The sequence below is a fragment of the Bos grunniens genome, chromosome 15 (assembly GCF_055505025.1).
Source record: "Bos grunniens cultivar Pamir isolate PY7600 chromosome 15, Bosgru_T2T1.0, whole genome shotgun sequence".
In the NCBI taxonomy this organism is placed as follows: domain Eukaryota; kingdom Metazoa; phylum Chordata; class Mammalia; order Artiodactyla; family Bovidae; genus Bos; species Bos grunniens.
Window position 1 is genome coordinate 82,694,789 of NC_141179.1, and position 17,539 is coordinate 82,712,327.

At 39.1% G+C, this 17,539-nt stretch overlaps 2 protein-coding genes across 2 annotated transcripts; both read right to left on the reverse strand.

Annotated features, from left to right (window-relative positions):
• Positions 1-3,063: 3,063 nt before the first annotated feature.
• On the reverse strand, positions 3,064-11,786 carry LOC147358829 (olfactory receptor 5B12-like). Its single transcript, XM_086338744.1, has one exon. It carries the CDS (start codon positions 4,282-4,284, stop codon positions 3,418-3,420), a length of 867 nt encoding a protein of 288 aa, XP_086194870.1. The 5' UTR covers positions 4,285-11,786; the 3' UTR covers positions 3,064-3,417.
• A 3,182-nt stretch (positions 11,787-14,968) lies between these two features.
• On the reverse strand, positions 14,969-17,263 carry LOC147358830 (olfactory receptor 5B12-like). Its single transcript, XM_086338745.1, has one exon. It carries the CDS (start codon positions 16,820-16,822, stop codon positions 15,878-15,880), a length of 945 nt encoding a protein of 314 aa, XP_086194871.1. The 5' UTR covers positions 16,823-17,263; the 3' UTR covers positions 14,969-15,877.
• Between the last annotated feature and the right edge of the window lie 276 nt (positions 17,264-17,539).

Genomic DNA, 17,539 nt, shown 5'->3' on the forward strand with positions numbered 1-17,539 from the left:
ACGACTGAGCGACTGAACTGAACTGAACTGAATGGGACCAGATGCCATGATCTTCGTTTTCTGAATGTTGAGCTTTAAGCCAATTTTGTCACTCTCCACTTTCATTTTCATCAAGAGGCTTTTTAATTCTTCTGCCATAAGGGTGGTGTCATCTGCATATCTGAGGTTATTGATATTTCTCCCGGCAATCTTGATTCCAGCTTGATCTTCATCCAGTCCAACACCCTAATTCCAAAAAAACACTGATCTGTTTCACAGTCTCCATAGATTTATATTTTCCAGAAAGTCAAATAACACAATCACACAGCTCATAATCATTTCAAACTGATAGCTTTCATTTAGAAATGTGAGTTTAGGTTTTCTCCATGTCTTTTCATAGCTTGATAGCTCATTTCTTTTTAACATTGAATAACATTCTATTGTTTGGGTTGGACAGCTCATTAATCCATTCATTTACTGAAGGACATATTAATTGTTTCCAAATTCTGGCAGTAATTAATAAAGATGCTATAAATATCCTTGAGCTAGCTTTTTCCTTAGCATAAGTTTTCAGTTCCTTTGGGTACATACCAAGTAGAACAAGTGCAGATTATATAGTAAGAGTGTGTTTCTTTTTGTAAGAAACTGACAAACTGTCTACCAAAGAGGCTGCACTAGTCTGCCTTCCTACTGGCAATGAATGAGGGTTCCTGTTGCTCCATATCCTTAGTAGCACTTGGTGTTTCTGTGTTCTGGACACTGGCCATTCTAAAGATGTGCAGTATTCTCCATTGTTGCTTTAATTTGCAATTTCATGATGACCTAAAATGTGGAGAATGATTTAATTTTAAATATTAATGGTTTGTGAATTTTAAAAAGATTATACCTAAGATGAGGAGGACTCCAGGGGGCTTCCTGATCATGAATCTGGGGCCTCCATACAGGCCTTGTGTTTAGAAGGTCCTGCTCTGAGTTTAAAACTCTGCTCTTGCCAACTTAAAATTGTCATACATTTTTAACAAGGAGCTTAACATTTTAGTTTTTACACTGGGATCTGCAATGTATGTAGGCAAAATCATTCTTCACACTTGAAATACTCCAGAGGGGCTTAGTACTTCACAAGGAAAATTTTCTAGAAAATGAAGATTCTTGATTCTTTTCTCCAAAAGGAAAAACTATCCCTATCATTAGGGACACTCTATTGCTGTGGTCTTTCATTTGGTTCTGTGTGTGTGTGTGTGTGTGTGTGTGTGTGTGTGTGTGTTAGTCATTCAGTCAATTCTGACTCTTTGTGACTCTTTGGACTGTAACTTGCCAGGCTCCTCTGTCCATGGAATTCTACAGGCAATTATACTGGAGTGGGTAGCCATTCCCTTCTCCAGGGGATTTTCCTGACCCAGAGATTGAACTGATGTCTATTTGGTTTGGAGGGATATACATTTAACTATCTCTGTTATTCCTTGACAGGACATGCTGGCATGTCAAGTCAAACCACAGGAGCCCTCAATACTAGATTCAAGACATAACATGAAAGCATATATATTTCATTCTTCCCATGTATGGGTCCACTGTTTTTAAATAAATATATATTTTTATATGTGTTGTAAATCATTTAGCATGGAAAGAAATAGTCACAGAAGAAAACAATACATAGAGAATTGATAAGTCAAAGAAATCCTTTTTAGAATCATTTGAATTGGTACTATTTTCATTTTAAGAGATACCTTTATAACTATTACAATATCTCTGATCGATTCTTAGTGTTCTAATATTCCCAATTTAAAAGCTGGGCTAAGGTTTCCCTCTTCGCTCAGTGGTAAAGAATCTGCCTGCTAATTCAGGAGACATGAATTTGATTCTTGGTCTAAGACGATTTCAGCCCCAGGGCAAGTAAGCCCATGTGCCACAACTGTTGATCCTGTGCTCTAGAGCTCAGGAATGGCAACAACTGAGCCCACAGGCCGCAACTACTGAAGCCCACGTGCCCCAGAGCCCATGATCTGCCCATTCAACACAACTAGAGAAGCTTACAGAGCAATGGAGACCCAGCACACCAAAAAAAAATAAAAAAAATTTTTAAGCTAGGCTATGTTATTCTTAGAGGTTCATAAGGACAATCGGAGCAGCCTCTACTTTGAGCCTGAATGGTGATCTGTCAGTTGGTGACCTGACTGTGTATGGGAAGGAAAAAACATAAAATGTGTCCTGAGATGAGCATCTGAAGACAAAGGGTCATGTCTGACTGTAAAACTAAATGTTATCTTTACTTCAGTAAATTAAAATATGCTTACATTACTATCTCCCTTGTCTTATACTCTGCAATGCTTTTTTCATTAAAATTATCACATGAAGATGTTACTCTGGGTGATCAGTTGATAAAGATGAAAATTGAGATAAAGATGCCCATTTGATGATGTTTATTATCGTTGAACAAAGAATAAAATAAAAGCACTCAGTAATAACCTATAGCAAGGATGATTGGCATGAACATTAATTATTTAAATGAAATAGTATCAAATAGAGAGTTTTTTAAAATAAAATGACATGCAAAATGACTCTTTCTATTTAAAAGTATATATGTTTATATTTAAGAATGTGTTATCAGACACCAAAACCATTGCTTCAAATTATAATATAAAAAAAAAAGGTGAATCCCATTTGTCTCTTGAATTTATTTTTCTGTCCACACATAGGTGTGTGAGTTGCATGTGATTTGCATGAACAAGGTACATGTGAGCATGTACTTAAATATGCAGGTGAGTATAAATGTGCTTATGAAAGTGTGGATGATCACGGAAACAAATATACAATAAAAGTAATTAAAATGGAAATTTAAAAATATGAATTATAGCTTCATGATTGATTCTTCCAATGTTATTATTCCTGAGATCTCATTTTGTCAACACATTTGCTTCCTAGACTTAAAAAGAACTTGAGAAAGGATGTAAAAACATTTTTATAATTGTTGACATAACAAGTCAATATTTTCCCTAGCTTGATACGACTTATATGAAACCATACTGTTGTTGTATATACATAATTAAAATATATGTCTTATTGAAGATTTTGCTTTCCCCACAGCCATTTTTAGGTCTATTTTATTTTATTTTTTAACTTTTTATTTTGTACTGGGATATAGCTGATTCACAATGTTGTGATAGTTTCAGATCAACAGTGAAGGGGCTCAGCCAGACATACACATACATCCACTCTCCCCCGAGCTCCCCCTCCATCCAGGCTGCCAGGTAACATTGAGCAGCGTCCCATGCGCCCTACAGTAGGCCCTTCATCCATTTTAAATACAGCAGTGTGTGCATCTCCGTCCCAAACTCCCTAATTATCCCTTCCCCATCATTCCCCCTACCCCAGCAACCGTAAGCTCATTCTCAGGGTCTCCACAGCTTTTTTAGGGCTCTCTTGACCTCTTTGTTCCGCAGACTATAGATCAGCGGATTTCAGCATGGGGATGATTATGGCGTAGAACACAGACGCCATTTTGTCTGTGCTCATGGAATGGTGGGAGCCGGGCTGTAGGTACATGAAGGCGCCTGTCCCATAGAAGATGGAGATGGAAGTGAGGTGGGACGCACAGGTGGAAAAGGCCTTCTGGTGTCCTTCAGATGAGTGCACCCTCAGAATGGTGACAAAGATAAACAGGTAAGAGATCAAGATGACCATAATAGTAAAGATGATATTGAAGCCTGCCAAAATAAAAAACACCATCTCACTTCTGTTGCTGTCTGAGCATGAGAGAGCCAGGACGGGAGTAACATCACAGAAAAAGTGATCAACCACATTGGATCTGCAGAAAGAGAGACTGAATGTATTCCAAGTGTGCATGGAGGCCTGGAGGAAGCCAAAGACATAGCATCCTACAACCATCCATGTACACACCCTTGCTGTCATGATGTTGGTGTAATGGAGTGGCTTGCACACTGCTGCATGACGGTCATAGGCCATTGAAGCCAAGAGAAAAGTTTCCACAACAAGAAAGCCAACAAAAAAGAAAAGCTGAGTGGTACAAGCTTTGTAGGAAATGACCTTGTCTCCCGTGAGGAATCCAGCCATCACTTTGGGAGTGACGGCTGTGGAGTAACCAAAGTCCATTAGGGAGAGGTGGCTGAGGAAGATGTACATGGGAGTGTGGAGACGAGAGTCCAGCAGGATCAGCGTGATCACCCCCAGGTTCCCAACCAGAGTGAGGAGGTAGATGAGAGCGAACAGTAGAAAGAGTGGGACCTGCAGTTGTGGGTCATCAGTTATCCCGGCAAGAATGAACTCAGTCACGACTGTACTGTTCTCCATGGGGGTTATTTATGCATTATGAAGATGCACTATATCAATGAGAAAAGAGGGTTCAGGTAGTAACTGAGCTCAGAACCATAATTGCATTCAAGTTATGCTTTATATCTGAATTGTCCGAATTTAACATGGGCATAAGAATGAAGAGACTTATGCAAAATCACTGCAGAGATCTGTTAAAAATGAAATTTGTTAGGGTACTTCCCTGGTGGTTTGGTGGTTAAGACTCCATGCTCCCAGTGAGGGGGTGCAGGTTTGATCCCTGGTTGGGAATGGAGAGCTCATATTCCACATGGTATGGCCAAAAAAGAAAAGTAAATAAATTAATTAAACTTAGATTTGCTATCCTTCCATTCAGATTTTCAAACAGAATATTCATGCAATAAAATAGATTACTGTAACTTAATTCATTTCATTGTAGTTACCACTGGTGTATCAAGAGCAGTATTTTATTCTAGTAATGCAAATTTTAATATATCATGTTCAAGACTTCAATAGTCTCACAGGTAATAGGATACATAGAACAAGTAATTCCCACAGAGTGGGATACTGAGAAAGTCCTCTATAAAGAATAAAGACATCAGAGAGTAAAAGTTTAAAGTGTAAGTCCAGACTAAGAATATCTGAGTGCAAATTCTATCTCCGCCTTGTATGAGATGACCGGGTATTGCTTAATATCATTTGGCCATCATTTTTCCCTTGAACTCATCAACAGACTGAAGTGATAATGCAAACTGGCACTGTAGGCTTTTACACATTATGACTTCTTAGTTACTCAGTCAAGTTGGACATTTTGCAACCCCGTGGACTGTAGCCCACCAGGCTCCTCTATCCATGGGGATTCTCCAGGCAAAAATACTGGAGTGGGTTGCCATACACATTATGACTAGGACGGAGTTATTGGTCTATGCATTGATTACAGGAGTGAATGCTGTAATCGAGAAATTTCAGATAACTCTGAAATCAAACATCCTATATGCTCACTCATTCACTTGTCTTCTTTCCCCAAATCCTTTCACTTTCATATTCTGTCCATAATTTCCTCCAATTTTTCAAATAATAACCCTGTTTTACTCAAGTCATGAACAGTGCAGCTATGCCAAGTCAGAATTGATTTATTTTCTGAGTCATCTTGTGTATTAACCAGAGTGTCTGAGCCTCGGTTTCTCCTGTAAAATGGAATAAAGAATACCATCTAGCACTTAACCAGATTCAATCAATATAGATATTCTTACTGTTAGAAGATAGTGACAGAATCTGTCTAGAGACCCAAACATCAATGAGGCTAGGGAAAACTTCCATTCGAGCAGGAAGTGTGGGGCACTGTGCTTTCTCCCATTTCATTTTTCTGTGCATTAATCCCATTAATCTCTGCAGAAGTTAATGATGGCTTGGAGCAAGGTGATAGGGAATGAAGTAGTGAAAATAATCTAGTTATCAGTGTGATTTCAAAATAGAGCTTGCTGGATTTCCTGATGTATTCAGTGTTGGACATTAGAGGGAACAGTGTTGATTCCTTTTTTTTTTTTTTGTACAGTCCTAGAGGGAATGGTGTAGAAGAAGCAGATGTTTGAGAAAGGACAAGAAAGATGATTTCAGATTAGTCATGGTGAGTTCGAGATTTTTTAGGCCATCTAACTTAGAAGGATTGCATAAACAATTGGACTTGTTGCATCAGATTTTATTAAATCAAAGTATATTGGCAATTGCTATGGTTTAACCTTCTCATATTACATGAAATCCACAAAACTAAATGACATCACTTAAGGAAGGAGATTGGAGAACAAAAAAAATCAGGGTATGCTAATGTTACAAAGTCAAGATCATGGAGCAATACAGCTCTAAGAGGGAAGAAGGAAAGAAAATTGTCACCTCTGAGATGAGTGCTAGGGAAGCCCTGTCCCTGGACACAGTTTTCATCTGGGCGAGTAGGTTGAGGGAACTTCCAGGGGAGAAGTTAAGTGTATACTGGTTATACTGATAACTGTAAATTCCAGAAGGAAGAGTAGAGTAATTTCAGGAGTTGGGCAGGAGTGGCTGCTGGGCTAGTTTCGTGGTGAGTGACACACAGTAGGCGATGATGACCAGCCTATGAGCCTGTGGGCTGAAAAGGGAGGGTAAAGGTCTTGACGGAAGCCTCCTGACCCTGCTGGTGGTGTTAGGGAGGTCACAGGGAGGCATTATTATCCAAAGAAGATACCTTCTTGTTTATTGTTTACCTAAGTCAATACTCATATATTAAGTAAGTAAGTGTTAGTCACTCAGTCATGCCCAACTCTTTCAGCCCACCAGGCTCCTCTGTCCATGGGATTTTCCAGGCAAAAATACTGGAGTGGGCTGCCATTTCCTTTTCCAGGGGGATCTTCCCAACCCAGGGATCAAACCCAGGTCTCCTGTACTGCAGCCAGATTCTTCACCAACTGAGCTACAAAGGAAGCCCATATATTAGATGTCCATAAATCGGGGGAGGAAGAATATACTGGAAACATTTCATTTTATTTTTTACCATTTCTCTTCTCAATAATGTAAAGAAGTGTCTTAATTGGGCATTTTCCTACAAGGGAGACAAAATAGTTTCAGGCACATTCTTGTGATAACATTAATCTACTGATAAGAATTATAAAAATCTTTGAATCATGTATTGACCTTTTAGCAGTCTTTCTTTAAGGATTTTTATGGATCAGATCAGCATATATTGGGTGTTCAGGACATAATTAAAAAGTGCACAAGAAGCTATGTGCCCTCAATTACAATTCAAATTCATTCTTCAAAGAATAACAGGGGTTTCAAAGCTCTCGTGAAGTCTTCAGCAACTCCTCCTCTCTAGACAGTGCCTTTCCGTTATAACCTATGGAGCCCCATGGATCACTTTGTTACTCGTATTTGTTTTATCCTAAGTTAAGCTTCATCCACCATACAGATCGTCTATACTGTATAAGTGGAGAAACGTAATGGATTAAACTATGAGAGTTAAAACTACTGAGCGCTTTCTATTTTCTGGACACCATATAACATTGTGCATATCTACATTGACTCATCTCCCAATCATGGGAGATATTATTCCCATTTCACATATGGGGAAACTGAAGCTTGCTGACAAGAAATTACACACTGACATCCATAAAGCTAGCAAGTAGCAGAGCTGGTATTTGAAGTCGTGTCAAAGCCTGAGCTCTTGATCACTAAAACATATTCTCCTAATATTTTATATATAATCTAAACTCTCTATCCCAGCACTTGGCACAAAAAAATTATTATATTGGCTTATTCATGAGTGAGATGATTTCTTGAGTTCATCATTCACAGGCAATGTAGGAGGTAAAAAGCTTAGCTTTGGGAATCAAACATACAATTAGCTAGTGGTAATTTGCTTAATACACTATCTTTCAGAATCCCAGCCCAGTGATAAGGACGATATCCACACAAGTATACCATCTAGTTCCTCTCCCCTCTCTCCAGAAAGAAAGATTAAAAAAAAAAAAAAAAAAACTTCTACACCTTAAAGTTGCATAAGTTTTGAGTAACCTCAATTAATAAGCCACATAGAGTGTTGAAATGTGTGCAGTTATTCATCCAACATTTATTCTTTCTCCAAGTACTAAGTAAGTGCTTATAGTATATCCAGTTGTGTCCTAATTCTAAGGTTTACAATGACATAAGAATATATATATATATTCCCTGATCAGAAAGTGTATAAGATGAAGACAGTTATATACAATGATCATTATTATGATATATTCTTATTCTTTATTCCCAAGAAGAGAGCATCACTTTTGTCCCTCAGGTCAGTGGGATGGTACCATGATCTAATTTACAGTCTAGTTCACCAGGCAATATATCTAATAGTTAATAATTCTGGGTGCCTAATGCCAGCAAAGCTTCAGAATGACAACTGGGGGAATTCCCTAGTGGTCCGTTGGCTAAGATTCTGCACTTTCAATGCAGGGGGCCCAGGTTTGATTCCTGGTTGGGGAATCAGACCCCACGTGCTGCAAATAAAAGTTTGCATGCAGCAAGGAAGGTTAAAGATCCTGTGCTACAACTAGGACCTGGTGCCGGGAGACAAACAAAAACAAACAAATATTTAAAAAAAAAAGAATGAAACTGCAATCCAGGTTTCCTCATTCCTGTGAATTCTCCTTTCTGACGTGATTTTTACACCTCTTCTTTCAGTGCATTTTTACTACGGGTCTGTTAGCCTGAACCCTCCGTGCTTATCACTCTGTATTCCTCCTCTTTTCATAAACACTGTCACGTGCTCTCCAGATTTTCATAAATTTTCCAGTTGAGATGCAAAGACATTGGGATTAGCCAATGGAGCTAAAATTACCAATTACCATACCCCCAAAGAGGAAATTTAAAAATAAGAAAGGTTTAACAACTTGTTTAAATTCTACATAGTCAAGCATGGGGAGGCAGAGACTCAGGACCCTCTTGTTTCTTTTGTTTGTTTTAACATGGTAAATGCATATTCTCCTTAAGAATTTCTATGGCGTTGGTGACACAGTCTCTTATTTTAAAATTACAGACACATAGTAACATTCCATTCAAAATGTTCAGTACTCAGTTATGAATAAATAGAGATGGAAACAGGTGCCTTGATGTATTTTCCTGGTTACCTCTGCCCTGAAAAATTTATACAGATTGCAGATTTAATTGGATGCTTACCTTGCTCCCTGGACAATGAACAGGCGAATTCAACACTTTCACATATGAGTCTCAAATCAGAAATTCAGTCCATAAAAGAAAAGAAACATTCTACTGAAATGTTCTGAGTCTTTGACCAAAGGAAAAAGTTCTTCACAGTAAACAGAGATTAAAAAAAAAAAAAAAACTACTGAATGGCAGAAAAGTAGTTAACATGACTTGCACAGAAAGAGCTGCTGATCTTTCTTCTTCTTAATAAATAAATCACTTAATTTCCTTAAGCAACTATATATTCATCTAGAAAAGGGGGATATTAGAAAGGCAGCCCCAAACAACACCCTCCCTGAAAGACTACCGCTGTCATGAGAAAAGAAGAGAATCCTTGTAGTGTCCTGAAAATGGTGATCACCACAATCAAAGTCATGATTATTTGCCCTGGTCATTATTGCAGGCTCCCTGTACATCTCGGTTTGGGTAAGGCCATCATATCTGTTTAGACAAGTACTGACAATCATTTAAATGAATGAATGGTCAAGGGGCTCTAGCCCTTGGTCTGTTACCTATAATAAAAGGCCAGATGGAGTTATTGGAAACTGGAAGAGAGAGAGAACATTATAAACTCATGGACTTCTCAGGGACAAAGTCCCCATGAGAGCAACAGGTCCTAATCTCACTACTGGAGAACAGGTAATGAATGTGTCTATAAGAATCCAGCTCTGCTTGTTGAGGGAGGTCATTAGTGTATTAGCATAATGCGTATTAACTCTCTATGACCATGCTAACATCAAGTTGTATCTTTATTTCTAGGGCCCAGTATTGACATAAACATGGGAGGATAGGGAGAGAGGTCTGCCATGAAGCCAAATGGATCCCAGAAAGAATTTCATGCCTTATTTCATCTGAAATATTTGAACTATTAATTATAATGATCATTTTTTCAACTGTGTATTGGTCCCAAATGAGTTTAACCATAGTCCTAGCCTTGGGTGTTCATATCCAGGCAAAAGAAACACGTGCTTAGTCTCATATGCGTAGGTTTACTGGAGAAGACAAACAACAAACAAACTCAGAAAAAAGGATATAAAATTATAAATGGAGCAGGTACCCATATAAGATAAAAATCTACCTTAAATTGACAGGCCAGAATGTTTTCTCAAGAGAAGCAACACCTCAGCTAATACATAAAGGATGAATAAATGTACATGGGAAAACTACACAAAGGATGAAGCTATGGTCAGGACTCAAGTTGTCAAAGAAGTTGTCAGAATCTGAATAAGCCAGAGGGATTGCCCACAGTTAGCAAGATGTGTTCCTTGGAAGTTTGTTTTCAGGGTCTGTCACAGAATAAAATTCATAAACAAATGCAAACAAACAAAACTGCTCATCCCAAATGTCAAAATTATCAGCAGGACAACTAAAATAAACTAATTAATGTAAAAACAAAATTATCAGGCGGAATGATTGGTATGGGTTGTAGGAAAAGCATGGACAACTGGTAAGAATAACTCAACTCTTGTCCTACATAAAGGAAAAACCACTGGGGTTGGCAATTAGTTTCAGATTGGAGTACATTTTATTCTCACTCATTAGGAATCTGTATCATGTGTGCCAAGTCATATCCTATTTCTCAGGGAGAATCCATCACATTTAAAGTTATTCCCAACAGCCTGTGAGTTTTAAAAGCTCCAGTAGAGTAATTCCTAGGATTTACCTTGTGATTTTGGGGTGGTTAATATCTACTCTATTGAGAAATGACCAAATAGAATTCTCATACACCAAAGTATTCAGGCTGCACATATATTTCAATAAGTAATAGACTAACAATGTTTGGTGTTTATTGTTTTTGTCCTGGTAGAAACAGTTCTACTCTTATTACCAGAGATGCATTAGAATCTTTCTTGTAAGTTCATGGTGCAGACTATCCATATAGTATCAGACATATGAGCATATAAAGTGCAAACAAACGTAACTAAATTTAAACACCAGATTCTATCCTTTGTACTATGAAACCTTTATACATCATTGTATCATAATATGCTTGGAAGGTAATTTTTATGTGTTATCTCATTGCAGTGCCTAAAGGGATAATCACTCAAAAATGTTATTATGGTTATTGTTATTCTTTTATTAACTTACAAAGATTCCTTAAGAACACACAACATATTAAAACCTTTTTTTCCCAGAAATACAGAAGCTTACATTTTAAACTGGAATATAAAAAATGCATACAAATTATTATGCTGCAAATAAAATGTGATGATTATGGTCTGCTGCTGCTAAGTCACTTCAGTCGTGCCCGACTCTGTGCAACCCCATAGACAGCAGCCCACTAGGCTCCTCTGTCCCTGGGATTTTCCAGGCAAGAGTACTGGAGTGGGTTGCCAATCAGGTGCTATTAGCATTTAGAATGACTGTAATGTTGCCTTCATTAGTAGTATAATGCATGTGTGTGTGTGTGTGTGTATATGTATGTGTGTATGTATATGTATATGTATATATATATAATATAGTATTATGTATGCTATGGGCTTCTCTTGTGGCTCAGCTGGTAAAGAATCCGCCTGCAATGTGGGAGACCTGGGTTTCATTCCTGGATTGGGAAGATCTCCTGGAGAGGGGAAAGGCTACCCATCCCAGTGTTCTGGGCAGGAGAATTCCATGGACTATACAGTCCATGGAAAAAGGGTTGCAAACAGTCGGACATGACGTTCACTTTTTCATGTATGTTATGCCAGTAATATACATAATACCGTGTATGGCTGCTGAACATATATGCCAGGCCTTACCTAGAACAGCACTCACAAGAAACTCCCATGTGGACATTATTATGATTGCCTTCTAAAAATGAGAAAGAAAAAAATAAACACATTTGAGAAGTTAAGTAACTTGGAAAAAACACAAAGCAGAGGTAAATGTGAGAATTCAGGCTTTAGAAATACTAAGTATTAATACATTTAAGCTGTATGCTTTTCTGCTACGAAGGGTGTTCATACACAGTACAGAACAGCTGATATATGGTCAAAAGTGAATCGCAACAAGGCTACTTGTCTCAAAATGTGCTCCACAGAAATCCCTTTCCTCAAGATGGTAATATTGTTTCAGCTGTTCACACCTTTAGCAGCATTTGGTGTTGTCAGTGTTCTGGACTTCGGCCACTCTCTTTAGCAGCATTTGGTGTTGTCAGTGTTCTGGACTTCGGCCACTCTCTTTAGCAGCATTTGGTGTTGTCAGTGTTCTGGACTTCGGCCACTCTGAAAAATGTGCAGTGTTCTTTCATTGTTATTTTGATTTGCATTCTCACAATGACCTAAAAAGTGGAGACCGACTTCGTTTTAAATACTAATGGTTGTAATTTTTAAGAGATTATATCTAAGAAAGGGAGGACTCTTCAGGGCTCGCTTCATGAGCAAGAATCCACTGCCGTCACTCAGACCTTGTGCTTAGAAGGTTCTGCTCTGGTTTTAACACTCTGCCCTTGCCAGATTAAAATTACTAAACATTTTTATCAAGGGACTCAACATCTTTGCTTTTCCACTGGGATCTTCAAATTGCATAGCCAAAAGTGATTCTTTGCCCTTAAATCTCCAGGGAGGTTTTCCCATTTTATAAGGATAACTCACAGAAAATGAAGAACCTGGTTCCTTTTCTCGTACAAGGTGATAGTCCCTCCCTACTACGAGAGATAATCTATTCCTATGATATTTCACTTGGTTCTGAGGTATACATACTTCATTATCTCTGTCAGTCCATAACACGACGTGCTGGCCCTTCAAGTCAAACCACAGGAGCCCTTGATACTAGATTTCAGACATCACATGAAAAAAAATGCACTACACCTTGAAATAAATACATACTTTCATATATTTTATATTATATATGTATTCTAATTCATTTAGCCTAGAAAAAATATTCACAGGAAAACCCACTACATCATATCAGGTAAGATCAGTCGCTCAGTCATGTCCGACTTTTTGCTACCCCATGAATCGCAGCACGCCAGGCCTCCCTGTCCATCACCAACTCCGGGAGTTCACCCAAACTCACGTCCATCGAGTCAGTGATGCCATTCAGCCATCTCATCCTCTGTCGTCCCCTTCTCCTCTTGCCCCCAATCCCTCCCAGCATCAGAGTCTTTTCCAATGAGTCAACTCTTCGCATGAGGAGGCCAAAGTACTGGAGTTTCAGCTTTAGCATCATTCCTTCCAAAGAAATCCCAAGGCTGATCTCCTTCAGAATGGACTGGTTGGATCTCCTTGCAGTCCAAGGGACTCTCAAGAGTCTTCTCCAACACCACAGTTCAAAAGCATCAATTGTTTGGCACTCAGCTTTCTTCACAGTCCAACTCTCACATCCATACATGACCAGTGGAAAAACCATAGCCTTGACTAGACGGACCTTTGTTGGCAAAGTAATGTCTCTGCTTTTCAATATGCTATCTAGGTTGGTCATAACTTTCCTTCCAAGGAGTAAGCGTCTTTTAATTTCATGGCTGCAGTCACCATCTGTAGTGATTTTGGAGCCCACAAAAATAAAGTCTGACACTGTTTCCACTGTTTCCCCATCTATTTCCCATGAAGTGGTGGGACCAGATGCCATGATCTTCATTTTCTGAATGTTAAGCTTTAAGCCAACTTTTTCACTCTCCACTTTCATTTTCATCAAGAGGCTTTTGAGTTCCTCTTCACTTTCTGCCATAAGAGTGGTGTCATCTGCGTATCTGAGGTTATTGATATTTCTCCCAGCAATCTTGATTCCTGCTTGTGTTTCTTCCAGTCCAGCGTTTCTCATGATGTACTCTGCATATAAGTTAAATAAACAGGGTGACAATATACAGCCTTGATGTACTCCTTTTCCTATTTGGAACCAGTCTGTTGTTCCATGTCCAGTTCTAACTGTTGCTTCCTGACCTTCCATACAAATTTCTCAAGAGGCAGGTCAGGTAGTCTGGTATTCCCATCTCTTTCAGAATTTTCCACAGTTTATTGTGATCCATACAGTCAAAGGCTTTGGCATAGTCAATGAAGCAGAAATAGATGTTTTTCTGAAACTCTCTTGCTTTTTCCATGATCCAGAGGATGTTGGCAATTTGATCTCTGGTTCCTCTGCCTTTTCTAAAACCAGCTTGAACATCAGGAAGTTCACAGTTCACATATTGCTGAAGCCTGGCTTGGAGAATTTTGAGCATTACTTTACTAGTGTGTGAGATGAGTGCAATTGTGCAGTAGTTTGAGCTACCCACTACATAGGAAATGATAATTCAAAGAAATTCTCTTTAGACTCAATTAATTTGATACTGTTCTCTTTGTAAAAGATATTTTTATAAGTATCATCATATCTTTGAATGAGTCTTAGTGTTCTAATATACCCAACTTTAAAAAGTACGTTAGGTTATTCTTAGAGTGTGGTAAGTATCAGTCAGTTCAGCCTTCAACTTGAGTCTGAATGGAGATCTGTCCATTGGTGACCTGACTGTCCACAGGAAGGAAGGAACATAAAATATGTCCTGGGCTGAGCATCTGAAGACAAAGAGTCAAGGCTTACTGTAAACTTAAAAGTTGTTATTTTTTTACTTCAGTGAGTTAAAACATGTTTTCATTAGTTCCTTATCTTATACTCTGCTATTCTTTTTTCATTAAAATTGTCACATGAAGATGATAATATGGGTAATGTGTCAATAAAGATGAAAATTGAGCTAAGTAAAGATGCTCATATGGGGTCATTCCTGGTTGTCCAGTGGTTAGGAGTCTGCCTAACAGTGCAGAGGGTGAGGGTCCCATCCCTTGTCTGGCAAGATCTCACATTCTGCCAAGCACTAAGCCTGTGAGCCACAACTACTGAGCCTTCATTCTAGGGCCTCAAGCTGCAAGTGCGGAGCCCAGCCCAGAGAGCCTGCGCTCCGAAGCCAGAGACGCCCACAATGGCAAGCTTGTGCACTGCACGGAAAAGCAGCCCCTGCTCATCACATTTAGAGAAAGCCTGCACGAGTCCATGAAGAACCAGAAGAGCCATAAAGAAATAAAGAAAGAAAACGTTTTAAAAAGAGGTTCATATAGTGATGTTTATTATCACTGAAAAAAGAATAAGACAAAAGCATTATGTAGTAAACCTAGAGCAAAGGATATTCGGGACAAATATTATTAAAATGAAATATCTTCAAATAAAGAGTTGTGTGTGTGTGTCTTTAATTTACATACCAAATGTTTATTTCTATTTAAAAACATACAGATTAATATTTAGGAATGTGTTGCTGCTGCTGCTGCTGCTGCTAAATCGCGTCAGTTGTGTCCGACTCTGTGCAACCCCATAGACCACAGCCCACCAGGCTCCCCCGTCCGTGGGATTCTCCAGGCAAGAACACTGGAGTCGGTTGCCATTTCCTTCTGCAATGCATGAAAGTGAAAAGTGAAAGTGAAGTTGCTCAGTCGTGTCCGACTCTGTGAGACCCCATGGACTGCAGCCTACCAGGCTTCTCCATCCATGGGATTCTCCAGGCAAGAGTAGTGGAGTGGGGTGCCACGGCCTTATCAGACACCAAAACCATTGCTTCAGGCTATACTATAAAACTAGACAAGTCCCATTTGTTTCTAGAACTCATTTTTCTGTTCACTCATGAGTGTGTGAGTTGCATGTGGTTTACACTGGTAAGACGCATGTGGGCATGTACTTAAATATGCATATAAGCATAAATATACATATGAATGTGGGTAATTATGGAAACAAATATGCAGTAAAAATTAATTTAAAAGAAAATTTGAAATATAAATCATAGGTTCATGGTTGATTCTCCTTAAGTTATTATTCCTGAGAACTCATTTTGTCCACATGTTTGCTTCCTAGACTCAAAAAGAACTTGAGAAAGGACATAAAATATTTTGATAATTATTGACCTAGCAAGTCAGTATTTTCCCTAGCAAGTATAGGAAACCATACTACTGTTGTTTCTATATAATTAAGATACGAATCTTACAGAAAACGTTGCTTTCCCCACAGCCTTTTTTAGCGCCCTCTTGACCTCTTTGTTCCGCAGACTATAGATCAGCGGATTCAGCATGGGGATGACTATGGCGTAGGACACAGACGCCATCTTGTCTGTGCTCATGGAATGGCGGGAGCCGGGCTGTAGGTACATGAAGGCGCCTGTCCCATAGAAGATGGAGACGGAAGTGAGGTGGGACGCACAGGTGGAAAAGGCCTTCTGATGTCCTTCAGATGAGTGCACCCTCAGAATGGTGACAAAGATAAACAGGTAAGAGATCAAGATGATCAGGAGAGTAAAGGCGATATTGAAGCTCACCAAAACAAAAAACACTATCTCGCTTCTGTTGTTATCTGAGCATGAGAGAGCCAGGACAGGAGTAGCATCACAGAAAAAGTGATCAATCACGTTGGATCTGCAGAAAGAGAGACTGAATGCATTCCAAGTGTGCACAGAGGCCACTAGAAAACCAAGGACGTAGGCCGCTACGACCATCCAGGCACACACTCTTGGTGTCATGATGTTGGTGTAATGGAGTGGCTTGCACACTGCTGCATGACGGTCATAGGCCATTAAAGACAAGAGAAAAGTTTCCACAGAGAGAAAGACAGCAAAAAAGAAAAACTGAGCAGCACAAGCTTTGTAGGAAATGACCTTGTCTCCCGTGAGGAATCCAGCCATCACTTTGGGAGTGACGGCTGTGGAGTAACCAAAGTCCATCAGGGAGAGGTGGCTGAGGAAGACGTACATGGGCGTGTGGAGACGAGAGTCCAGCAGGATCAGCGTGATCACCCCCAGGTTCCCAACCAGAGTGAGGAGGTAGATGAGTGTGAACACTAGAAAGAGTGGGATCTGCAGTTGTGGGTCATCAGTTATCCCGGCAAGAATGAACTCAGTCCCGACCGTACTATTCTCCATGGGGGTTATTTATGCATTATCAAAATGCACTATATCAATGAGAAAAGTGGATCTGGGTTGTAACTGTGCTTAGAAACATAATTATGTCCAAGGTGTAACTTATACCAGAATTTGCTCAATTTAACATGGACATAACAACAAAAGTTAATTTTTAAATAATGGTAGAAACACAGAATATTCTAGCTTAAAGAATTTTTAAGATAATATAACCCAATCATCTATCCTCATAAATGATTGAATCTTAAGTTCAGAATTGTAAACAGACATCTACACGATGATTGCAGAGATTTCTTAGAATGAGATTTGTTAGGGGACTTAATTGGAGATTCAGTGGTTAAGACTCCATGCTTCCAAAGCAAGGGCACAGGTTTGATCCCTGGTCAGAGAACTAAAATACAACATGCCATTCAGTGCGGCCAAAAAATAAAAATAAATGTTAAAATGAGATTTTTTTTTAGCCTCCAATTCATATTTTCAAAAACAAGGAAATTCATGCAATAAAATAGGTTACTATAATTTAATGCATTTCATTGCAATCACCACTATTGTATCAAGTTTAGTGTTAGTTGCTCAGTCATGTTCGACTCTTTACTACCCCATGGACTGTAGCCTGCCAGGCTCCTCTGTCCACAGGATTCTTCAGGCAAGAATACTGGAGTGAATCGCCATTCCCTTCTCCAGAGGATCTTCCTAATCCAGGGATCAAACCCAGGTCTC